Source organism: Manduca sexta, chromosome 25 (genome assembly GCF_014839805.1).
Source record: "Manduca sexta isolate Smith_Timp_Sample1 chromosome 25, JHU_Msex_v1.0, whole genome shotgun sequence".
Taxonomy (NCBI): domain Eukaryota; kingdom Metazoa; phylum Arthropoda; class Insecta; order Lepidoptera; family Sphingidae; genus Manduca; species Manduca sexta.
The window spans coordinates 9,301,050-9,327,690 of NC_051139.1; the positions used below are offsets into that span (position 1 = coordinate 9,301,050).

At 36.9% G+C, this 26,641-nt stretch overlaps 1 protein-coding gene across 5 annotated transcripts in view; it reads left to right on the forward strand.

Annotated features, from left to right (window-relative positions):
• Window positions 1-19,692, forward strand: part of LOC115454242 (band 4.1-like protein 4) — a 41,832-nt gene extending 22,140 nt beyond the window's left edge. Inside the window, exons 5-21 of one of the 5 annotated variants that reach the window (XM_030183022.2) lie at window positions 384-481; window positions 7,816-7,936; window positions 9,042-9,129; window positions 9,221-9,373; window positions 10,676-10,830; window positions 11,663-11,760; window positions 11,984-12,059; window positions 13,683-13,895; window positions 14,222-14,371; window positions 14,444-14,519; window positions 14,605-14,690; window positions 14,767-14,949; window positions 15,028-15,168; window positions 15,242-15,481; window positions 16,027-16,354; window positions 17,250-17,455; window positions 17,921-18,172. In XM_030183022.2, the coding sequence (XP_030038882.1) occupies window positions 384-481; window positions 7,816-7,936; window positions 9,042-9,129; window positions 9,221-9,373; window positions 10,676-10,830; window positions 11,663-11,760; window positions 11,984-12,059; window positions 13,683-13,895; window positions 14,222-14,371; window positions 14,444-14,519; window positions 14,605-14,690; window positions 14,767-14,949; window positions 15,028-15,168; window positions 15,242-15,481; window positions 16,027-16,354; window positions 17,250-17,455; window positions 17,921-17,936 (2,428 nt within the window). In that variant the 3' untranslated portion in view covers window positions 17,937-18,172. Of the gene's footprint in view, window positions 1-383; window positions 482-7,815; window positions 7,937-9,041; window positions 9,130-9,220; window positions 9,374-10,675; window positions 10,831-11,662; window positions 11,761-11,983; window positions 12,060-13,682; window positions 13,896-14,221; window positions 14,372-14,443; window positions 14,520-14,604; window positions 14,691-14,766; window positions 14,950-15,027; window positions 15,169-15,241; window positions 15,482-16,026; window positions 16,355-17,249; window positions 17,456-17,920 lie in introns of all 5 variants that reach the window. The other 4 variants (XM_030183209.2, XM_030183084.2, XM_030183151.2 and 1 more) reach the window with 4 other exon arrangements.
• The last annotated feature ends 6,949 nt before the right edge of the window (window positions 19,693-26,641 follow it).

A 26,641-nucleotide genomic window follows, 5' to 3' on the forward strand; every position in this document is an offset into this window, starting at 1 on the left:
CTTACAAACGGGTAACATCTGTTTTTAGTATAAAACGACGTCATTAAATACTTGTAATTTTTGCTTTTTCCTTTTTAAATATTTGATTTTGTTTTGCCAGCAATCGGTTCTCTATAATATTGTGTTAATGATTTTTTACTTAGTAAATAATGTTGTATAGTAAGGAAATTTTTAAAGTTCTAGATTATTCATAACATTTAAACATAATGAATGATGTACAGTAAAAGAGGCGTCTTAAATAATCATTGATCAATGATCACTATAATAGATTAAGTCTTGATTATAAATAACTCATTTCCATTTAGCTTGGTGATTAATATGATTAATCATACTTTTTATATAAAAGGCTCCGCCTAACGCTTTCATTGTGTGGTTGTCAACAGGTACCAAATATTCCTCCAACTAAAGCAAGACGTGTTGCGCGGCCGACTTCCAGTAAACTTCGATCTCGCCGCTGAACTTGCTGCCTACGTCTTACAATGTGAGTACCTTCCTGTTACCATGGTAACCTTATATCCTGTATCCACCTATATCTATTTTTAAGTAAAAATCTGTAATATTGTTTTATTCTTTTCACCAGTGTTATAATTATTTTATAATATTTTGTAAGTTTGTAAGTTTCTTTGTGTCCGAGCCGTAATTTCTAGAACCGATTTTAAATTTTGTACCATCCTCGAATAACATAGGCAAAAGAAATTTCATATTTATACAAGGTACAGCCCCGTCTTTGCCCAAATAAATGTTTTTGCAGATTTGCTGCCAGTGTACCTGTCACCGGTATACAATGACTACCATGAGTTTTTAACGTGTACAAACGTGCGAATTTTGAAGTATAGTGGAAATATGTATGACAAACGTTTAGAGCCCCAAGCGGGTTACGAAGATGTTTTCATCGTATATTATGTATCCTGTTGACTGCAAAACTAACAGTCATACACAGGATAGGTTGAGGGCGCGTGAATTTTAAAAATAATAATCAGTACGAACAATACTTTACATATTTGTCATATTATAGTTAAAGATAAATTGATACTCTTTAGAAAGTAAAATCAGCGAGAAGCCGATCTAGGTAATAAAATATAACTATATACTTGTATGCTAAATTAAACACACGTCACACGTCTACTTGTAACAAATATTTGGATATTCGAAGACGTTAGTGATTTTTAGGCAGGATTAATATCCAAACATCCGCATTAATATTTTAGTAAGAAATAACACTATTTAATGTATTTATCGACACTAATATACTTAAACAGCGCCTAGCTAGCATTTCTCAATAACCATCCGCGTAATAATACTTATGTTATTAGCGTAATTACGAACGCTCGACGCCGCGTTTCCTGAAAACCTTTACTTCAGTAAAACTATTATGTAGCCAATTACTAATGGCTTAATTAATAGTAATTAATTTGATACTGGAATATTTGTAATTACCCGCGTGCCCGAAGCAATTTAGTTCAATTAGGGTTAAATCTTCAAAAAATATTAATTAATACTCATCTCATTTGTAAAATAAAAATATGTTTAGCCAAAGCGTTGTCTATCATTGTTAACAATTGTAATGGTACATAGACGGTTTTTTATTTTAATTATTTTGATAAAACTCGCCATTGACATAATATAAAAATTTGTATTATACAAGTTGTTTTCCGGGAACGGATAAATACCTATGCGGAGCTGTAGACAAAAGCTATCTTATTATAATTACATACTACCATTTAATAAAAAGCGGCGATAGCCTAGTTGGGTGTGGAACGGACTGCCAGACGAATGTCCGCAGGTTCTAATCCCAAGGGCACACACCTATGACTTTTCTAAAAAATCATGTGTGTATTCTTTATCGTTCGCTTTAACGGTGAAGGAAAACATCTTGAGGAAACCTGCACATCTGAGAAGTTCTCTATAGGAATTTCGAAGGTGTGTGAAGTCTACCAATCCGCACTAGGCCAGCGTGGTGGACTAAGGCCTAAACCCTCTCAGTAGTAGAGGAGGCCCGTGCTCAGCAGTGGGCAAGTATATAATACAGGGCTGATATTATATTATTATTATTATTAAAATTTACCACCGTTTTATGTAACAGTTATGAAAACCTTATATGATTTAAATAATTTAGGATAACTACACGGAGCTGCTTAAATAAAAACGGTTATTTTCCAGTAATAAAATAGTACTGTATGTACGTAAAAGAATAATAATGCGTTGTCTACATGAGGACATTGACTCAGCGGCAGACGCCGTAACAAACTACTTGATACATAGTAACGACAATGTAATTTCTGATATAAGTAGGTAATATTATTCTGAAAAAAAATCTACTGATTTAATTACATTTTATTGTTACACCTTAAAAAACTAACAAACAAGTATATAGCCGCATATTATAGCTATAATGTAAGCCTAACTTGGCCTTACAAATTCAAATTCAAATTTTTTATTCATGATATCGGGTAAACAGGTACATTGGTCTTAAGTATTAACGAAGGAGTTCTAGCTATAAGTTATAATATTTAAATTATTGTAATCGTAGTGTTGTCTGCTGTAAAATCTAATAAATAATTAAATAAATAAATATTATGGTATCTACGGCATAATTTATTGTTTCTTTTATTATTGCCAAATTATCAGTTTTACATGAAAACTAGTTTTAATACATTATTACGATTGTCCCTCTTATCCACATTTAAGCCTAAACGTCGTTTAGTTATGTCCTCCATATATTTGAAGATCAAATAAACAATAAATTGTCTAGGTACGAGGATCGAGTTGCGGTTTCTTGATTCACAGCCAGCTTATCAGACGTTGCACCACGAGGGCTGTCGCCAGTTAATCTATCCTGTGAATTTGCCATTGTATTGTTTGGTAACAACGATCAAAAATATATTTAACATGAGTGATAATTAAAAATATATAATTAGTATTATAATTCCTTGAAATAAATTAAAATATGTAAAAGGAAACTATATTATGTAATATGTAGGTAATAAAAGCTACTGGTGTCATTTTTGATTTTTCAATTTTACGCTGCCAAAAATACAGCCATTATTTACCTGTCCGCTACATGTTCGTAGTCCGTACGGACACAAATGTTCAAACATTTTGCATGGCAGACACGAAGCAATTCACTCAAAAAACGTTTAAAATCAATATTCTATTCAAATTTACACAAAAATGGAAAATTTAAAGTCAACGTCCCTCGCATCGAATGTACAATGATTTTAAATTTTATCATGCCTAGGCCGGTACCTTGTTAAACTTATCACAAACTTTTTTTGTTCGTATAAAATAATTTAAAAAATACTTACATTCTTTGGCCAAGACCATAGTGACATTTATAGGGAGGTTTAACAACAGTAACATTTCACATTCGTTCTACGGATGCCTTAATATCTAGAATTTTATTGATCTGGGCGCCACCCCCAACAATGGTAGAGCTATTCTTCTTTGAGCCGCAGCGCCGAGATGAGACGCTATCTTACCACAAACGCAGTAAAATTATCAGACATTCCGCTTCGGTTCATTTGTACGGCTTCTTATAACTACCAGTAAGCTTGTTAGCTTCCTTTCGACATTGTTTTTGCGGATGTATTTTATAAGACAAAACAAAATTGATTTTGCTCCTTTATTTTTTATGGGATGGCAGCGGGACCAATTTTATGATCATTATGAGATAATTAAAGTCGCCCCTGTGTTTGAAGACTCCTGTAATTAATTTGCTTTCCTTACCTGATATTCACGTCAATATTTATAATTACTTCCAGTCTCCAGAATGTAATTAACATCTATTATAAAATGTTTGATGTCTTTTCATTTCTTTTTGTTGCTTCCGTATTTTTCTTCCTTATTTGAAAAATATATCTACTATCCATTAGCTACTTCTTTTCAACAATATATTCACTTTATAAATTTAAAATATCTGCTACCAAATTGAAAAATTGTGACCAGTTCCACATTCCGAGTATAAGACAATCTTCAAAACGTAAAAAAACATACTAAAAAACCCATTGAACAAGCTAACATGATAACTAAAGGCGACAGACAACTAAGAATACATTGTACACGTTATTCAAGAGGCAAATGAGCCATCAACGAAAGACATTTGCATCTAATCTCGCCAACAACACCTCGGCCCTTGGGACGCATACTGGCGCAACTCGAATCACGGTTATTACATGGTGTACATCTATTTGACGACTTGTATCATTAAAGTATTTTCTGCTCAGTATTTTAGCGTATCATTATATTCTTAACCGTAAGAAAGTAAAGTATCAAGCGCTTATATGTCGTTCTCCTTTGTAAGAGTAATGTTCGGTTTGTCGAAAGTAAATGCTATAGTTTATATATCAATTTGAATGCTTTTGTGTGGTAATTTTTTTCCTTACATGAATAATTTTTATTTAAGGAAAAGGACACTTACTTCTATACCTCAGGTTTACACCTATCTCAGAAATCAGGGTACTTATTGGCTATTATTAAAAACTTGCGGGATATATTACTATAATCAATTATTGAATCGTATCGATGTAAGTAAACGTAAACTTTATCACACGTATGTATAAGACTATATAACCCTCACATGTGCCGCTGGATCTTCTGTAAGCTCGTATTGATGTGTATCACTTACTTTTTAGACGCTAAGCAGTGAAGCAAAGTAAAGCTTGGCTAGTGTTTGAGAATTTATAGGTAATCAGAAATGGCTGGCTGGTTTTATCATATAGAGACAAGTTTTGATAATATATATACACGCACCTTATAATTCTCCAGCGAATTCAAATCCACGGTTCATAAAACTGAATATTTATTATTATTTAATCCAGATTTTTTTAATAAAATACTATGATTAAGATTATTAAATTGGATATGATTAAAAGTTTTTCTCTTACTCCCTTTTAGGTATAATAAGTACCACGTGATATTCCTTAAAGCAACTCTAAAAATACTCAACGAACCGGATTTAAAGTAACAAAACAACGAAGTATATCGATTAATCACTGCTAGATATGTACTATTTTTAGTTATGTTTGAAACAACGTCAGTACTCGTAAGACGCGGTGCGAGATGGCCCGTCCTTCGCAACAAGTTAACGGACTTGAGTAACTCGACTCACATTAATCAACAAGATGGGCAATCGCACAGGGCACAGGCGCTAGGCGCCGCGCCAAATGAGATGTAACCGCGGAATGGGTGGGATAGCTGAATTTATATCTATAAAATTCAAAGTCATTTGTAGTAATTCAAGTTGGACGCGCTTAAAATATTAATTGTCAAATAATCCTGACTTACATCTTTGTTTTGATAATTTATTTTCTTGTACTTAACTGATTTTTTAAGAGTGTTTTTGTATCTATGACATAAATTTACATGTGACTTCGCGCTTTTGCTGAAGCGTACACACTAAATGTGCAATAAGTCTTCTGGATATAGATCCCATCGTCCAGATTTCAGGCTAAAAATTAACTTATATGTTTATACACAATTAAAGGATTAGTCTATCTTTACGCCAAATTTCATCTACACTCGTTCACCGGTTTATGCGTTATTCTGATAATTATTAAACGCTAATAATACCTAATGGAGAAGTCATGAGGCCGCGTGATCAGCTTTACCCTCTACAAAAGTCCTTACAATACGGTACGACGTCAACGCCATCTATTAAAAAAATCAAATTAATGTCATTACTTTCCATGGGACCAATTTTCCCCGAAAAAGTAGCCTATGTGGTAAATCAGGACATTTACTCGTGATTATTACACGTGATTTACTCGTGCGCCAAATGTCACCCGATACACTCAATTGTTCCTTTATGTCTAACATCCAAAAAAAATCATAAACCTTCGCATGTATAATATTAGTAAGATAAAATAATATGAAAGTAAGGTAATTATAATATACACAAGCTTCTAACATTATATTACTAGTAGTATATTAACTTTTGGATGCTATCCTAACAATATGTTAGCTGAATTTTCTAAACTGTAAATATATTAAACGGGACACGTCTTCGTAGAGATTTATTCAGGTCTCAGCCGTCGGAAGCTTACCGTTTCTGTCGATACCCATCGAACTCCTTGGCATGTGATCAATATTATCTTTACGCATCATTCACACACACGTGTTAACACGAAACAGCATTGGAAGCATTCTAATTTATATCCATTGCTATGAGATGAAAACCAAGAACGAAGAGCTTTGATCTTTCTGAAATAACAACGGCAAGATCTTGACTTTAAGCCTATTTAAACAAACGTTTTTTTAAAACATTACTACATCTTTGATTTTTTTTATCTATGAATATTCACATTATTATGTATAGTTTAGTATAATACTTGTCTCATTTTAAATGCCTAGCATGCACTGACACTATATTTACTCACTTATATTTTTTACTGTTGTAATTTTCTGCTGTTATTGAATTCAAGATCCTGTACTGCGTTTAACTGAAGTTTATGAATTCCATAGCATTAATGGTTCAATAGTTTTACAAATTGCATTTCTGAACATTAACTCTCGACGAAAATGTTTATTATTAACCTATGTATATTGTTTGGTTAAATGCATCTAAATTGCGAATCCAAAAAGGAAAAACAAAATAATAAAAAACCTATATTGAATCAAGGACTAATGAAAACGTGGCTTTAATCTTTGGGAAACAAATATAATTTAACGAATCAAAAATAATATAATGATTGTATTTCTTGCAATGTTTGCACACATAGATGCAATGTAAAATCAGGACAAAGAAAATGTCAGTACTAAAATCATAAGGTTTTCTCTACGTGAAATCTTGGTCATAATGTGTAACGCTATTTATATAGGCGCGAGTGCAAAACCTCGAGTCGCGAGATTTTTTGTATATATTCACACTAGTGCCACATGTTACGTCTCGACAAAAAAGATATATGACGGGAAACGACTGTAGCCGTTGTTCCCAAACGTTAGTTTTTACAAGTTGGATCTATCGGGTCAATAACTGTTTTAATCCTAGCTGATTTAATCATTTCAATTATGAGCTTATGGAAATAATAATAAATAAATAATCGTTTTTGAAGTATACGCTTGGCATTGGTATAATAAGAATTTTGCAGATTTTATAGCTATATTTATTACATTTTAAAGTAATGTTAAAGCTGCGATATGTGGAGAGCAAAAATGAAACAGTAATGGCAAAATCCGTAAATAGTGTATTTTAAATATGTTCCGATGCTGGACGCAATCAAAACCAAGAAACCTGCTCATTGTGAGGGTTTTAAGTTTAATTACCCAGCACCTGTTAAAATTTTGGTTTATTTGTTAGATAAGAGTATTACGAAATCATGTGTAAATTGGGTTAATTTAGCCCCTGATGATTTAATATACCTTTTTTACTTTCTAACGTAATAATTATAATCTATAAGTACTTCTAAACAGAACATATTGTTAGTATATCTTATCGAAACAGTTAATTCCAATTCTTAACATGCTTAAACTTTTACTAGAATATTCTTATCTTTATCTTTCCCAAGTTCATAAAACGTTTAATGGTGCGTGATATGCATATTAGAAACAGTAGCTATAAGAAAACCTTTTTAAAATAGCTTTAGTATCGCCCCATGTAACGGAGGTTGACATCTTCTCACCTCTGTGGTAATATGGATGTACAAAAATGTACAATATAATGTCAAAAAACTTTGCATATTTCAGCGAATCTGTTTTATTTGACGAATCCAACATAAACTTTGTATAAAAAGTATACAAAGTCGAAAGTGCTTTGGCCAAAAGAAGCAAATACTTTGATAAATACACCAAATGTGGTTTAATGATAATATTTTTTTGCAGCTGAGTTGGGCGATTATGACCCGCGGCGTCACGCGCCCGGCTACGTGTCCGAGTTTAGGCTGTTGGCACACCAGACGCCGGAGCTGGAGGCGCGAGCCGCTGAGATACACCGCACACTCATGTGAGTTTACTGCTACAGCTTAGTCTTCTTTTATGACTCATTGGCTCTGTCGATTTGTCGGTGAATTTGCCACACCACTATGTATTTATTACTCTAATTATTCTTAATAACGGGGAGAAAATTATTTTAATAAATTGTGTAACGCATATTTTGACAAAATTATATTTAAGAAAGTTACAGTATATTATAGAAAGACATCGAAATTAATAAATAATAACAATGTTTCGCAAATTTGGATGTTATGAATGCCTTAAACAGATGTTACCTGATTTTGTTAAACTCATATTTTTAAACAAAATATTGTAACAAGTACTAGTTGTCCTATAAAAAATATTTTTTTAATCAATTTGTCTTGACAAAAAAGGAAGACTTGCTTGATTATAGTGCTACAAGGAATTTATCATGTGTATCCGATCTTACGATTCCTGACACGAGAGGCTTCTTTGATTTCCACATCGCTTAACACAAATAATGTCCGAGAGGACTGATATCGCAATATTTATCATGTTACTTTATTACTTTGTAAAATAAAGGAAATATTTAGCTTAATTTAATATTAAAATTAATCACTAGGGCACATTATTAGATGCTTTATTCACGTAAGTTTAAACAACTGCAATTTTGTAGAATATTGTTGAAAAGAAGCCAAAACTATAACTGCAAACTGGTTGCAATTAAATTTTAGTTTTCTCACTAACCGCACACGAGTCTAGTCAGTTACTTTCTTGAAATAAAGATTTTAAAAGAAACAATTTGATGCCAAAAGTGTTGCTGGCCTTTTAGAAATGAAACTGCAACTTTCTCGCCTAATTGAATGAATTTTTAACTGCGCAAAGATGCAGTATGCGGCCGTTGGCGCGTCACAAAGCCGCAATTACATGCAAATTATGTGTACCTACCCACTTAACACCGGGTGAGCCGTGAGCTGGGCTTAGGGAGGGCGAAGGTACGAGCAGCCGCCGCGACGGGATTATTCATTGTTGCTTAGCCTTTTGTGGTCCTCTGTGCATAATGCCTCTTATTAATCATTAAAGATAACATTTTAATTGACTCTTAATTCTCTACGTTAGATGCTAAAGAAAGTTTAATTACTCCTTTGTTACAGCGGAATATCGCCCGCGCAAGCTGAATTGAGCTATTTAGATAAAGTGAAATGGCTAGATATGTATGGCGTAGATTTACATCCCGTTTTGGTGAGTACTGTTTTACTTTAATGGATGATTATTAAAGTGATGTAATTTATTACAGGCTAGTAATTGTATGTAATAAATTGTTCCCTGACAGGGCGAAGACAGCGTGGAATATTTCCTAGGATTAGCGCCGAGCGGATTGTTACTTCTACGAGGGAAGCACACCGTCGCTAATTACTACTGGCCTCGAGTTTCCAAATTATATTACAAGGGACGCTACTTTATGCTTCGAGTGGCGGATAAAAACGTAAGTTTCATAACTGTTTCCATCGAGAAACATCCCACAAATAAATAAACATTAAAATCTGGCGAAACACTTGACCCGGTTCTTGGTCCGGATCTCTCCTGGAGATAGAGACCGCATGAATAGTTCTGTAAGACGGAGACCACCTTGTGAAGTTTTCTTGAAAGACATTCGCAGGCAGGCAATTACAGATAAGTCTCGTAGAACTGAGCGCAGTATTTACAGCGCTGTGAGTACAGCGATAACGGCTAGAGACGAAGAACCGCCTCGCACACGTCGCCGCTCGCTCCCGCCACCCACTGTTGGCGAATTGCCGGCTATTTTCACGAATTTGTCATTTTATAATGATAAAAATATGTTAATCTTTAAGTATATTACACATCGTCTGGGACGAAATGTATTGTTACTGCCATAATGTTGTTGGTGGTTGAAGGGATTGTTTCCATAATAAGCATATTTTTTAAAACAAGTTTTTACTATATATGCTTTAAAATACATATGAGAAAAAATACATCATACTTATAGGTAGCTACTTGCCCATATCTTGATAGAGTTATGCAGGAAGGCAATGTCTGAATCTATGATTTTCTGATTTTAAGTTCGATTCTAATTTAATATTTAAACGGGCTTTTCAAGAACAATGTTAGGTGATTAATTATATTTGATATTAATGTTTGGTTACTCTTTACAGTTTCACATTTGCCACAACATAGCGCAACATACATTTTAGTTGATTGATCACCTCATTAAAAAACTTGATGAATAGGGTTAGGTAAACTAAAATGTCAGAGGTCTACATTAACTAAACCGCCAAAACTGTTGACATTTCAAATTATGGCAGTGTAACTTGTAATCGTTCCACTTCTCGCCGCCATTTTCGACTAACAGAATCTAAACAAATTACGTTTGCTTACATAACCAAGATATTATGACGAAACTAAGATTCGATCTAGAAACTAACTGTATTCTAAACATGAAATATTGATAAAGAGCATAAATAATGTGGGGTAAAATAATGCTAAAACAAATATGATTACGGAATGGGACGACTAGAGACTAGACTTTAGACCAAAGCACCGAAACCACGGGTTGCGTTTCATATAACCAAAGGGGTTTCGAGAGACCCAATATCGGCCTCTCTTAATCCGTATCAAGGTATAAGCAACGGCCGATATTTGGTTTCACCATTAAGGAAAGGTCCTTAAAGGTACGCTACCACTATCCAGCTGGTGTTACCATTGAATGGATCCCTTAATACCTAGTAAGCTGGAATTTGTAAATATTTAATATTGAATCGCTTAACAGAACGACACATCGACATACGGTTTTGAGTCGCCAACGCGAGCGGCGTGTCGGCATCTCTGGCGGTGTTGCTCTGATCACCACACGTTCTTCCGCCTGCAACAGACCTCGCCTGCGTCTGCTGACATGTTCTCGCTAGGCTCAAGACTGAGGAATAGGTAAGGATATTTTTGTGTAGTTTTGGTCGATTCGACTACATATTATTTTAGTTTTGGGGTAACTACTCTTGAAATTTATTTCTCGTTATTTTTAAGTATAAAAACTCTACCCATTTTACCGCACTTACCTAGGGACATATTTTACTTCAGTTAATTTAGAATGAGCAATTAATAAAAAAGAAAGCCATAGATTATAACTTATTATGCTCTAAAGTTTTTGGAACGTAAGTATCCGATGAAACCTTATTTTTAGCTGCTCGAATTGGGTCTTTTAGAAAATCTTTAGCGTATTATTTGTTTTCGTAAGTACATTGTCCACATTCGTACCTACATGAATAAATGTGTAAACGGAGTAAAATAACTTTTAGATTTATCAAACTGTATTTTTACATATATCGGATTTCTAAGTCAACAATTTATTACTACGTTATTATAAATTACAGCGTGGTTAATGTATATAATAAAGGCAATGTAACTCAATAATATTTAATTAACGCCTATTTGTTAATTTAGTAGAGCTACGCTCTAAACAGCTTCATTATATAATTATTACTTGACAGAAAATGGGCCTATACTAACAGTTTAATTAATATGTTTCGTACATCAGCGAGATAGTCGGAGATTAAGAAACCTTTTCCTCTAACCCCATTTTTTATTTTTCGATTTTAAAAGGTCAGTGACATAGCCAAAATATGTGTTTCCTCGCAAGGGCAGCCTTCATTGTATCGGTATCCGTTAGATCATTATCTGCACTGGTTAGGAATAAATTTTCTATACTTTTGTTAAAGCTCATAAGTGTTTACTAGTTTTTTATAATATGTGTTGTCAACAGCGGGCGCGGCGCGCGGCCTCGTCCGCCGCCCAGCTTCACGCGCACACCCTCGCGCCGCAACGCGCGCCCTCACACCTCACATGCGTCCCTACATGATGGTAGGTTTTAGATTTATACATTCATACTATTTAATATAATATTAAATAAATTATTTGAAAGGTATTATTTGATAAGTAAAAAAAATATGTCACAAATAGTCAATATCAAATTAAATATAACCACTATGATAAGTCAGTATTATTAAATGTGCTTTTGAAATTATAGTCTCGTAACCTATAAGATTATTATAAGGAACGCATATATTTATTTTTTATGTTTTAGTACCAAAACTAGAAGACTTGAGAATAAAAGACTGCCCAGAAATAAAACAACCTACCTCCGTACACCGGCCCAGCTCGTAAGTATAGACTGCTTTTTATTGTTCTTTGAAGTCAATAATTATCTTTTCTTTAATTAATTACCATAAGATGATCTTATTAATGATAAAAAAAATCACCAGACAGATAAAAACAGTATGATACAGTAATATTTTAGTTATTTTGCCGTCCACCAAAGTATAATACTATCTTAAAATTTAAATTTTCTTTGATTTTCTGAATAGTTAGTACTCTGTCTGCAAGAGGATATCTGTCTTATATTTTGTATATTCGTATGCTACAAATTTCTAGAAATATGTATAACATTATAATCAATATAATAGGTATTAACTAATATACATTGACAATCAAATGGTTGTAAGGTAAAGCACCTTTCAATTAAATATACGCTCTATTCTAACCCGTGACACTCTAATTTAATGCATGTCACTCTCAGCTGTTTAGCATAATATCGACCTTATACAAGGTAAACTTTAGTTGGGTATGTCTAAAGTTATAGCTATAACTATTATAAAAATGCATAAAAATAGTATAAACGATATACACGGAATCTTACCTTATGTTAATACAATAGTTTATTAATTAATAGTTTGTAACTAGTCAATAGGCAATCGTTTACGGTTGGCATTATTTATACGATAAAGTTTATCACATTTCTATACGTTTGAAATCCAAATTAATTTGAACTATGTTTAACCTTAAATTATGTTTAGAAAAATTATGTTGTATTCATAATGCCTTTACCTATTTCATTGTAAACTTTCTACTTTTGGTACGTTAATTTTATAAACAGCCTAAGGCGGTTGGTTTTTCTCTTTAACAAACAAGCCGACGAATACCTAAATACCGTTCCCATAATTATTTTATGTTATTATTTCCTTTGTAAATTAACCCTCAAGCCGAAACGTGTAAGGATATTATGAAAATGTCTTCAACAGTTATTAATTTATTTTTATTTCATCAAATTTATTATCTGCAATTTTACGCCACAGTAAATGTTTGCAATATTATATTATTGTGCCCGTGACGTTTTCCACAGTTCGTGATTTATTTTTAAACAACTTTGTTTTATCTGTTAAAATAACATTGCGTAAAATATTTTTTTAAGGTAATACGATTTGTATGGTAGTTACTATATTCTATTTGTAATGATAATTTCGAGAGCGACCATTATTATTGTCTCATCTGGAATTTAAATTAATGTGTTTTATTAAGTCTTGAAATAAAATTATGTTTAATATTTTCATCAAAAATCCTAACGCCGTAACAATTAAATAATGCCGTTCCAATACTTTCTTCGAATAGCTGCGAGGTCATTATAGTTTGTCTTCTTTTTTTATTAAGAACATTAGAAATAATATTAAATGAGTTTATGATATATTTCTTAGTTGTTACTGTGAATGCTCGTCAAATTATACAAAAAGTGTGCGTAATCAAGCGTCAAATTCCACTAAGACCATTTAAGCGATTTCTCTTGCAACCTGTAACTAATTATAGTATATCCAAAAATCAATACATTGAAACTTTATCATCAGTAGAAATTCGTCCATGTAAGCAAAATTTTCCGCATTGTAATAAACCAGAAAATAAATGTACGGCAAAGGTTAGTTATCAATGTCACTATTCTAATGCTTTAAGAATAGTTTACTCGTTAGGATGAACGGTGAAGTGCCGGGATGCGACGGTGTGAGTACCGGCGGGCCCGGGGGCTCGCCGCGCTCGACCCGGTCAGCGCCCGCGCGCCGCCCTGGTCTGTACTCCGCCTCGCCGACGGCAACGCGTCCGCCGCCTGCTCCTCGCCACCGCTCAGCCTCCGTGGACTCGCAGAGCTCCAATGACTCAAGGTCTAATAGAAAGTGAGTCTTTTTAATTTCTCTTATAGTACTGACTCTCACTTCTACATTTTCAATCAGCGTATAGCTATCTAATGCTCAATGTAGGAGGTCCTAAGTAAGCGCCAATCAACCTGGTCTTGAGCAGTCCGTATCCATGTTCTACCCATAGCTTATTTCAGTCATCAGACCATCGTGCAGCAAGGCGCCTACACTTTGTTTACCTCATTGCGATCTCCGCAAACCGTCCATCTACACACATGGTCGGCTGACTTCTACTACAGTGTGCTGATTTTGCGACTGATGTCGGTCACTTCTGTATTATTGCCACGATATTTTAACTTTGTCAGGCATAAGCATCGTTCACGAAGGCAACAATCTGATGCGGAGAGTGAACTGTCCCGCGGGTCGGGTCGCTCCGGCCGCCGACACCGCCGTCACCGGTCCCGGCACAAGCACGAGTCCGGCTCCGAGAGGGACGATTCACAACCAGATACCAAGTCAGTGGACTCTACATTACTGTTAAAATATATTCCATAAAGAAGTATTCTCACGCTCTTATTACTTTTCAGAGAATATGAACTGGTTGATTCAGAATCACAGTGGAAAGAAGTACTGCGACAGTCGTCAGTAGGCAACAGTGTTCAGGTAACTGCATAATCGTAAAATCATTAGACATGCTTTATAGACATTAAATTTTCATTACTCAACACGTTATAAATAATTATTGTAGGTGGCAAACGTTCGACGTTCGCAGCTGGAACCAGATACTGGAACTCACCGTTCATCTCATAGGCATAGAAAGCATCGAAAGCACCGGTAAGTATCATGACTACGATCGATTTTTTAATAGATATAATAAAATCTAAATGATTTCTAAATATTCTTTGGATAGGTCTCGTTCCGGTTCTCCCAATGACAAAAAGTGGCTGCCGAGTGAAGTGAAGCAACATTTAGAGTTCTCGTTAGTTGATACCACAGGCATGACAGAAGAACAACTAAAAGAGATACCTTACACAGTGGTGCAAACCAGTCATGCACGCCAGACGAAGCTTCGTACATCATCAAAACACCGACAGTAAGTTAATCTTTATTGAATCGTATATTCAAGTAAGTCTAGTTGCTCAAGATGAATCAATTCTCCCTTCTTTCTCAGAGCCGAACACGGGTCACTCGCAAGGCGAGAAAAGAGTTCCTCCTCACACAAATTAACGCTCGATAGTCACAATCAAGGCTCTCTTAGATCTATTTCAAGTACGCTCAGCTCACAAAGAAATAGCAGCGAAAAACACAGCCGGTAAGTACTTTTTATTTTTCGGTGTAACGTTCGGTAGACTCGGTCCAATATTTATTTAATTCCCCATTTTCAGACGTATTTACCCAAACTACGATGAAACAATCGGTCAGACTGATGATATTTTCTTATCAAACAATGAATACAAAGGGAACGTCACCCCGGCGTCGATTAACAATAACCCGTACAGTCCGGTGACGAACAGTAACAGCAATAGTTCAAGCGGGGAACTGATATCGGGCAGCGCTAGAGTTTCTCATGAGCACACCGACTCAGGACTGGGAGCTGACCAGGATTATGCTTACTCTTCTGAGAGGTGATTTTTTTTTACCAAAAATGTCTGCCCTGCGTGTGATAAGCATAAATGTAGTTTTTCTTTCAGTACACCTTTTATACATCATGTTGTTATGTTATGATAATAATTTATAGTTGGTTAATTTCTTTTGACTGCCTCGGTGGCGTAGTTGTACTGCATGCGCGGTACGGCAGCGCTCTGAGGTCCTGGGTTCGAATCCCGGGTCGGGCAAAGTGATATTTGGGTTTTTCTGCTCAATATCAGCTCGGAGTCTGAAATTTGTGCCCGATATGGCGATAGGTTCGCCCCCTATCACAACCTGGGACGGAACACACATGGCGAAAAATGGGTGCCCTGGTTGCACCTCTGCATACCCCTTCGGGGATAAATGCGTGATGGTGTGTGTGTAATTCCTTTTGATATATTCTAAGGCAGTTTAAATCTATTATTTTAAGTTTGCTTAGGAATACCCAAAAGGTGCTACAGTACCTTTTAATATAATGATAATAATTAAACAAAATATTCATGCATAATCCATGAGTATGTATTTTTTGCTGTTGGTCCAGGTCGAGCGACAGTGCCAAGTGTGGAGCGGGCGGCTCCGTGGCCCCAGTGAGTAAGCAGCGGCCGGGTGGCGGGGGCGGTCGATCAGCGCGTGAGATGGCGGGGGCCCGGGGCGCGGGGTACGGCCCGGCGTGCGGCACGGGGTACGGTGCAGGGTTCGGTTCGGGCAGCGGTGCGAGCGCACGCCGGCCGCCCGCCGCACCGCGCGCCGTTTCGGGATCTCAACGCTCGCTGCTGTCCGTGGCCAGCGACAGCGCCACAGCACGCCGGCCGCGTGACCTCGCGCCCCGCTCCTACCATTATGCGCCGGATGGGGGCTTTTCTCTCTTCGTGAGTGGGCGCTTTGCTTTCTAACATTCTTCCGCCTCCGAACGGCCCTCGTACTCCGAAAATATCTGTGAACTAAGCTAGTGCGAGGAATCCTGTCTTTCGACTGTCTAGACGGGATGCTATTCGACGTTCTTCCTGATGATTTTTTGCAGATACACAAACATTTTCAAGAAACCTGTTAGCCATTGCGTAAAATTTACAGCCAAAACTAATTCAAGGAGGGCCCTAAAAATCTTCGTGTCATAGCTGAAATACTGTGTATTTATTATATTTTCTTGATATCTAAAGAGGCCAGTAAAATATAAATCAAGCTGGAGGAGTTATAAGTTTACGAGGGCCCTCGGTGTAATCCGCAGCTCCTGTTTCTGGGTCGCGGAAAAGTCTAACCGTGTACAGGCTGCTGTATAAATGAAAGTAAATTTGAATACTTAATCTTCACGATTCTTAGTGAAATGTGATTTTATGTCTTAGAAAAAAAAATTTAGAGTAGATATCTGCGTAATATAATCTAATTTCACTGACTTAACTTTCACTTTATTTCAATAAAAGTAATAATTATATATTTTAAAGATATTCGCTTGGGGGGCTTATTATATATTACAAAGTGCTAAAATGGTCTATTAATATTAATTTTATATTAATATAACTGATTAAATTATTACTTATTCTGTAACTTAACAATACCGGAAAATGTATTAGCATATCAGTAAATAGCCCACTTTAGTACAATGTCGTACGCCAAGGGTAAAAGGTATTTCTGAACTGCATAGGCATTATATTATTCAATTGTTGACTATATTATACAGTAAGCTTGTGTTTGAAGAATGTGGGAAGCTACTGCACACGACTCGTAGTTTGATTGTTGACTAGCGTATGTGATTGTTGGGATACGCAGAGACATGCTAGCAACAACAACATATTGGTGGGCGAGAGCGGGTCGCTGGCGCGGAGGTACGCGCGGCCGTCGCGCGAGCTCCGCGAGTTGCGCGAGCCGCGCGACCACAACGCGAACATGCGCACGCACTCGCGCCTCGCGCACCAACACTCGCGACACGACAACACTCTCGACATTATCCTAAAACCTCTTATAGAAAGCACGCAGTAAGTACGCTACGCTCCGAAGATCCAGCATTTTTGTGTCGCAACCTGTAGCTGAATGGACTGTATTGCTGCACGCACCCCTTGGTTTGTTCTCCCTTGTGGAGATTTGTGTTTTCAATGACTTGCGCATGACGGTGGTGGATTAGTTGCATGTTTTTAGTTCAGTAGACTAACACCTGTTGACTAACTTGTCTTCCCAACATTTCTAATTTAAGTGTTTTGTGTTGTCTCTAATATGTGTGTTTTGTGTTACCATTTAATGTTATGTTCCCAATTGTGTTTAATGTGAATGAAAAGTAGATTCAACTTATATTAGAAAAAATAAAAGTCCGGCGTATTTCTTTTTTCCAAGTTCATTTCTATCTATAAAATTATACATAGTACATAAGGAATTTTTAAACGAGTGAAATACAGAACATAAATATGTCAGTCTATGAATATAATTCAAAATAATTTCCAACCCAGGTTGCAGAGCAATTGAACACTTCAATGGACCCGTCGGGTACAGCGGACGCTCCGAGCAAGGCATTCGGCAACGAAACCAATCTCAGGGCCGCAGAGATGAGCACTGAACTCTGATTTGCGCCAAAAATTATAATTTCTAAATACTGCCACGGATGTTAGAGTGAATGGAATACTCATTATAGTTAAATTATTCTGTAGCTTAAGATCTTTGACGCCACGATTTCCAGTTAGCTTAAATTATAATTTTGGCATTTTGTATTGTGAATAAATGTATGTTTATTTCACAGTTTGTAAATATTTATTGTACATAAATTGTTTTGACATCATTATCTACTCATGAATTATATAATATTATAATCAAAAATAATTTTGAGGTCGACGTTACGGAAATGTAATATCTTGTGCCAAAGAATTTTCTACTAAAATGTTTTTCAAATCGATACATAATGTAATGTTTTAAGAACATCTAATTTATTTTTATTCATTACTTTATACAAAATTGTATTGAAGACATGAAATTAAAAAACTAAGCCTAATTCTGGGCACTAACTACAACTCGTTCATAGAAAAATATTATTTAGAATGTAATATCTTATTATATTATGTTCATAGTCTGTTTCAAAACAAAAAGGCGAATACTGAAAAAGCATATACATGATTAGTAAAAAAAAACATTTTATTACTCAGAATTTTTTTTATTAATAATTTTTATAGCGTTACCATCAAAAACGTATTTTTTCAAAATTTTATTTGTAGCATTGTTGTACCGTTGTTATGTAGTTTAGTTTTATAAAATTGTTTTAAAACTATTTTGAATGGAAAACTACAAATAATATTTTATATTCTACGAGAATCTAAATCAATTTGTATCTAATAATACAGACCGAATTAATATTTTTGCACACCGATGATAACCGCAATGTTTAATATTATACTTATCATAATTTCATATCAATTGGTCGAAACAATAAAAATAACCATTACACGCGAAAATTTATCTTAAACTGATAAGAAAACACAATTGAAACGGTATGAAGCAAATGGTATCTTTATATTGAAGGTAAATTTTCGGACCAAAGTCGCGTGGGAAATATGAGAATGAAACCCACGTGTAAAGGATTTCCGTCATTAATCCTATACTTACACTTTTATATAAAAACCGCATTTGTACAACGTGTTACGTTTGCAGCTATCTGTTCAATGAAATACAATATTGCTTTGCAAGGACTGTAAATATTAGGACGTAAGCTTTCTTTACCAATCAGCGTGTACATAGAACAAATACCATTGTATTATGTATATAAAGTAATAACCAAATTGAACATAGTTTTCCTTAACACATCCAAGTTAATACGCGATAACAACAGTCGACTTCAAAGATTATTAAACTCACAGTATTTATACATTGAATAAATGATACAAATAAATGTTTGTAATTTCATAGAATGAATAATGAAAGAAATATATTAAATTTAAATGTTTCTGCTTATTTAGCATTACCTATAAATAATTTGACAGCCATAACTTTCAATTATTATACGCGATAATTGTTTACAAGCAAGAAACAATTAAATTTATAATGTAAAATAATTTCAATTAAGCAATAACTTGGAGACCGAATCATTAAGTAGGTCAAATGTTTTTATACTGGGAAAGACTGAAAATAGTTCACATAATTCCTCATTATCTCCGATTTTTGTAAACAATAACATTTCGTACGTATTTTTTCAAAACTGTTTCGATTGTTCACATTAAAACAATCTATTCCAAAACCATCTTTTATTTTTTCCCCACCAGAAATGAAGGATAAAGTTTGGAATCGTACATCGCTCACTAGACATTGTTCCATTGTGCGGCACATGAAATCATAATCCGATATCATAAAAGCAGTTTATTAATCTACTTATTATTAACGAGCGCCATACAATATCACAAACGATTTATCGATTATCTGACAAAGACTCTGGCTTCGTTATTAATTAAGCCGTTCTGTCTCAGATATCGGTTGCGTCCAACCGCCATTAACACTAATGAGGACGGCTTGGTACCCTCTCCAACAGCGTTCCGTACCATAACTAAAACTTGCAATATAGAATTTAGCATTTTAAACAACAATAATTTTTCGGTACATATGCAAGTAACAAAATATGCCAATTTCTTTAATTAAACAAAATATTCAATCCGTGATCGCGATAGTAGAGAAATACATGTTATTTGCACCTTTTCACTGACTGATGAGCATATTGTAAAACGCTCTTTTTACAGTAAACATTATATTAGCAAAATAATTACAGAATACAATTTTAAACATTCTTTTGACAACGTCCAGCCAGAGAGAATAATAATAGAATAGTCGCCGCGTGACATATCTTCTGCCAGCCTGCCCGCGCAGCCGAATACTTCCGGAAACGCCCGATGTCATCGGCTAGGATAGCGGCGCGTAACATCGGCCATCCTGCAAAGTGAATACCAAAGGTATTCACAAAAATAAATTTGAGAAAGCAGAACTGAATCGGATACTTATATTTTAAACATTTTACCAGTAAATCACTAACTATTTCTGATCGATTAACTTTTTAATAAACCAATCAAGTCTTGCGTATCCACAATATCCAACAACTTATCCATTTTGCAATTAACTTTCACGCTATATGTGTATATAATTTATTTTTCGTTAGTACCTAAACCCCGTTTCCTTACTTCATTCCCAGCAACCAAAGACCTTCATTCTATTTATCCAAGTTTACATACAGTTAATACTGAATTCTAGTAGCAATCATAGAATGCTGAGAACCAAACTTAAGTTTAAAAAAACACCCAGAACAATTAAACCTTTCAAAGCAAAACCTCCAATTAGTAAGACAGCAGCAAATGAAAAGGAATGAGAAGCACAACTAAAGAACTCCATAGAAGTCGCAAGGAAGTTAACACACAAGATAATATAACACACAATAAGGACTTATCAGCACACGATTCATACATATAAATAAGCATTATAGCGGTGACTAGTAGCAGACTCCCCGTCCGTATAGGTCGCGGTACGTTGCCTGCACGATACACCTCGTAACGGCGAGTATCCGAAACAAGGTGTATCCAGGCGCCGCACGTGACATCTTCCCGACCAATGGGGTGAGCCTGCGCGCCACCAGAGAGAGTCACGTAGTCCATGGCGCGCGAGTGTACTTATGTAAAAGTGTTAATTGTTAAGTGCATTAAAGTTTACGCTGTAATAAATAGACTCTTATTGAAGCTGACCCACCCCGACTATATCTTGGCGTCCCAACGTGTGTTTTTGTATGAAACAAGGGGTTGGAGTCTATTTTTTAGTGCAGATCAAACTTTTGCGCGTCAGTTCGTCAGTGTACCTACCTAGTTCACAAAAACTTTTGAACTTAGTGTCGCGACCGACAATTGTGCATTATAGAAGTTTATAAAACTGCTTTGCCGTTGTTTTGTGATTTTCGCCCAAAATGCCGCGAAGACGCAAGTCGCTCAGTACCGACGACTCGGTTCAGGAAGAATCGGAAAAATCAGTTACGATGTCTCAAGAAGCTTTAACTACACTATTGACTACGCTACATCAGTCGCAAGCAGAGTTTTGCAGTCAAATTTTACGTGAAGTTCGCTCTTCGGCACCGCAAACTATATCAATTAATCCAAATTCTACGTCATGTACTTCCACCATTACGAAAAATAATTTCTCAAAGTGCGCATCAAGATTCGGTGGTAGTCCGGAAGAATCCGTTGATAATTTTATTGATGCCATACAAGTTTACAAAACATGTTTGAATATATGCGACGAGAACGCATTGTAAGGTATGTCGATGTTACTCCATTCATCGGCAGGAACATGGTGGCAAGGCGTAAAAGGTACTACCAGAACGTGGGAGGATGCCATTACGAAGCTACGAAGTGCGTATGGTGAACGCCGGCCGCCTTTTCGAATATATGTCGAGCTGTTTTCCTTAGTTCAAGATAAAGAAAACACTGATCGTTTTATTTCAAAAGTTCGTGCCTTGTTAGCAAAACTGCCCCAAGGTGACCTGTCCGAACGTGTCGAATTGGATATGACATTTGGATTGTTGGACCGCCGTATTCGTAAACGTATTGATAGAGAATCAATTTCCACGTTTGACGAATTGCTTAAAAAAGCGAGAGCCATCGAAGACTCGCTTAGTGAAGTACGGCATGATGGTTCCAAAGTGTCGACATCGTCCAGTTGCGAAGAACGTGCCGCCGCGCCCGTGGAACCAGCGCGTGCCGCCGCCCGCGCGGAACCAGCGCGCGCCGCCGCCGTCGAGTCTTCGCGTGCCGCCGCCGCTCCGTCGAGTTTTACAAAAGTTAAAGACTTTACGACAAGAGCGGGAAAACCAAAGTTTTGTGTTTACTGTAAACGTACCGGTCACAGTAAGGACACATGTGAAAAATTAAAAAATAATGCAAAAAGTGAGGACACCAAAAACGTTAAATGTTATGGTTGTGGTGCCGCGAATGTAATTCGTTCAAAGTGTACAAAATGTAACAACGCGGTTAATAGTGAACATTCAGCGTTTTATTCGGTATTATGTGAGTCCCAGGTGCCTCAATGCATTGAGTCGCTTCACGCGCGTTCTGTGCGTAGCGATAGGCGCTGCGCGACCGGCTCGCCGCTGCTGCCCCAGCCGCTGTCGTCGCCGCTGCCGTCCCGGCCGCCGTCGCCGCTGCTGTCCCGGCCGCCGTTGTCGCCGCCGCCGCCACAAATAAGTACCCCGTCACCGCATAGTGTAAGGTTTGCCGACGATTCTTGTTATATTAATAATAATATTTTACAAAATTGTGTCTCGCAAACGGATATGTGTAATTGTCGTAGTAATTTTAAAACACGTAGATATAGGAATATGAAAATGTGTAATTGTGTTAAATGTACTACTTGTGACGAGGGGGAGTTTGCGTTGCCGCCACAAATTAATAATAATATGTCACAGTCAGTATTGAGTTTTCAATCTTTTAGTGATAATTCTGATACTTCAGAAATCAAAAGTGGTTGTCAACATTTTTCTGAAATTGCAAATGGTTCTCAACATTTTCTAAAACTAAAAGTTGTTCTCAATTTTTTTCCGAAAATAGTGTTTCTCAATTAACGTACGGAATTGCTAGTAATTGTCAATCTTTTAATGAGAATAGACATTTTTTACGGCCTATACTAAAAATTAGTATTTTGGGTAAAAATGGTATAGCTTTAGTAGATTCGGCTGCGAAAAGCTGTGTGGCTGGTCATACGCTGTACACTCTTTTGAAGGATCATCATCACCCAATGTCGTCGTGTTTGGAAAATATAAAATTGGCAGATGGCATTAGTAGACCAATGACGGTTCTTAAAACCAAAGTTAATGTAACTCTTGAAGGCAGAACCAGGCTAGTAAATTTTTTAATTTTTCCAGACGCGGATAAAAATGAGACTCTTTTAGGTATAGATTTTCTGATAACTTTTAATATTAGTGTTGATTTTGGTAACTTTAAATGGCACTTTGCTGATAACGTTAATGAGCACTTTGATCTTCTATCTGAAAAAGCATCACAGTCACACCAAATAAATACTTTGCCTGTTAGTAGTATTCTTAGAGATGAGGAAGCGTCACAGCTTAGCGACGAGCAGCGCAAGGTACTTTCTCAGTTCTTAGTTAATAATAAGGATGTCTTTAAGCTAAAAGGCGAACCAACTACTTTCGCTGAACACACAATAGACACCGGTGAACATAGTCCTATAGCGGTTCCTCCTTATCGATTAACTCCTGCGAAAAAGCTGTTATGCAATCTGAAATAGAAAAGATGTTAGCTGATGACATAATAGAAGAGTGCGAATCTGCATGGGGCTCTCCTGCGTTATTAGTGCCTAAGAAATCCGGTCAAGTTCGTTTCTGCGTTGATTATCGAAAACTTAACGCGATTACGAAAACCGATGTGTACCCGATGCCGCTTATAGATGAGTTAATACAATCTACCAAGCGCAATTGCATCATGAGTACGTTAGATATGCAAAGTGGATTTTGGAATGTTTCTGTTCGTGAGTGTGATAGAGACAAAACTGCATTTTTGACACCTTTTGGAACGTATCGTTTCAAAAGAATGCCGTTTGGATTAAAAAACGCTCCATCCACATTCCAACGGTTGATAGATAGGTTGCGTTCTGCCGCGTCACTTAAAAATGTGACTCTATTAGCCTATCAAGACGATTTGCTCGTCATTTCAGAAAGCTTTGATCAACATATTGCTGATTTACAAATGGTTTTCGAGAGGTTGCGCTTATTTAATCTTCGTGCCAATCGCGAAAAGTGTGTTTTCGCGCGCGAAGAAGTAAAATATTTGGGACATGTCATCACTCAGGATGGGATTTCACCTGATCATGATAAAGTCCGCGCTGTAGCGGATATGAAAGCACCAAATTCGCTACGTCACCTCAAAACATTTCTTCAGACCTGTTCGTGGTTCAGAAAGTTTATTTTGAATTTTTCAAAAGTTGCTGAACCCTTAACACGTCTCTTAAAGAAGAATCAACCATGGGTATGGGGCTCTGAGCAAAATCAGTCGTTCCAGGAGCTCAAAAGGCTTTTAACGTCTGCACCCATTCTTGCCCAGGCTGATTACAGCAAGCCATTTGTCTTGCGTACTGACGCCAGTAATTACGCTCTCGGCGCAGTGTTGCTGCAGGGAGATGGGAAAGACGAACGCCCGATAGCGTACGCAAGCCGTCTTTAAACCCAGCTGAGCGTAATTATAGTACTACCGAAAGGGAAGCACTTGCGGTAGTGTGGTCAGTCGATCGTTTCAGAGGATATATCGAAGGTCAACAAATTGTTATAGGCAGTGATCATCAGCCTCTTAAGTGGTTGTTGAGTTTGAAGTCACCATCAGGTAGATTAGTTCGGTGGGCTTTGAAGTTACAGGAGTTTAACATTCAGTTCGAATACACTCCTGGCAGGGCTAATGTTGTCGCCGACACGTTGAGTCGTCCTACCTGTGAAGAAAATAGTAAAGGTCAGTGTGGTATATGTACGGTTGTCGTTGACTTACCTACGCGAAGTCCTGCTGATCTGCGGTCTGCTCAGTTAGATGATCCGGAGCTGAAAAAATAATTATTAATGGTCTTGAAAGTAATGATGCAGTGGAAGATAAACGCTGGTCTGAGCGAGGTTATTTTATGCAGCAAGGTGTTCTTTATAGATACAATCCTGATGTCGATGTTGAAGAACCCCAACTCGTTCTTCCAATAAGTTTGCGACTCGATGTCTTGAAGGAATGTCATGATACTCCACTTGCTGGACATCAAGGTATTGATAGGACCTTTCAGAAGCTTTCGCAGCGATTTTTCTTCCCTGGCATGAGACGTTACGTTGCCGACTTTGTCAAGTCGTGTGCAACTTGCCAGCGGTACAAACCATCAAATTTAAAACCCTCAGGTCTTTTACAGACCCCGGTCTTAAATCAAAGGGGAGAGGTTTTGGCGATTGATTTGTTTGGCCCGCTCCCTCCTGGAAAGAAGGGGAGAAATACATTTTGTTAATAGAGGACACAGCTACTCGGTGGGTCGAGCTTTTTGCTCTCGCTGACGCCACTTCAGAAGCTTGTGCTCGAACTCTAATTGAGGAGTATTTCCTTAGATACGGTCTTCCACGTCGCATTGTCTCAGACAATGGCGTACAGTTCGTATCTGCCGTTATGCAACAGTGCATGTATATTCTGGGGATTAAACAGGATTTATTACCGTTGTATCATCCAGAAGCAAACCCGGCCGAACGGAAAAATAGAGATCTAAAGGCACAGCTGGCCCAGTTGGTAGACACTGAGCATTCTTCGTGGCCTAACCATTTACCATCGGTTCGTTTTGCTATGAATTCGGCTATGTGTCAGACAACAGGCGTTTCACCAGCTTTTCTTACATTAGCTAGAGAACTTCGTTCACCTGTTGACGTTCATTTCGATATAAGAGCTGTTTTAAAAAAGGATAATTTTGTGCCTCAGATCACGCCCTACTTAAAGAGGTTCTTGGATTCTTTAATTTCAGTTAGGGATAGAGTAGAAAAAGAACAGGATAGGCGTAAGGATTATGCTGATAAAGGTCGTAAACCTGAAGAATTTAATGTCGGAGATCAAGTTTTAGTTAAGTCGCATGTATTAAGTAATGCTGCAAAGGGTTATCGTCTAAATTTGTACCTAAAAGAGACGGTCCTTATATGGTTATTAGGAAAACTAGCCCTACAACTTACCTGGTGTCAAAACTTAATGCTCCTGATGATGTTTTAGGCAGGTTTCACGCATCCCAACTTACGCCATTTGTGAATAGAGATGACGCGCCACCTCCACCGATTATGCCAAAGCGTCGTAGAGGCCGGCCTCGTCATGTAATGCCTGTTTCTGATGTTCTTGAGCGTGTTCTTGAGCGAGGACGCATTCACGAACCCGAGGGGGAGTATATAGCGGTGACTAGTAGCAGACTCCCCGTCCGTATAGGTCGCGGTACGTTGCCTGCACGATACACCTCGTAACGGCGAGTATCCGAAACAAGGTGTATCCAGGCGCCGCACGTGACATCTTCCCGACCAATGGGGTGAGCCTGCGCGCCACCAGAGAGTCACGTAGTCCATGGCGCGCGAGTGTACTTATGTAAAAGTGTTAATTGTTAAGTGCATTAAAGTTTACGCTGTAATAAATAGACTCTTATTGAAGCTGACCCACCCCGACTAT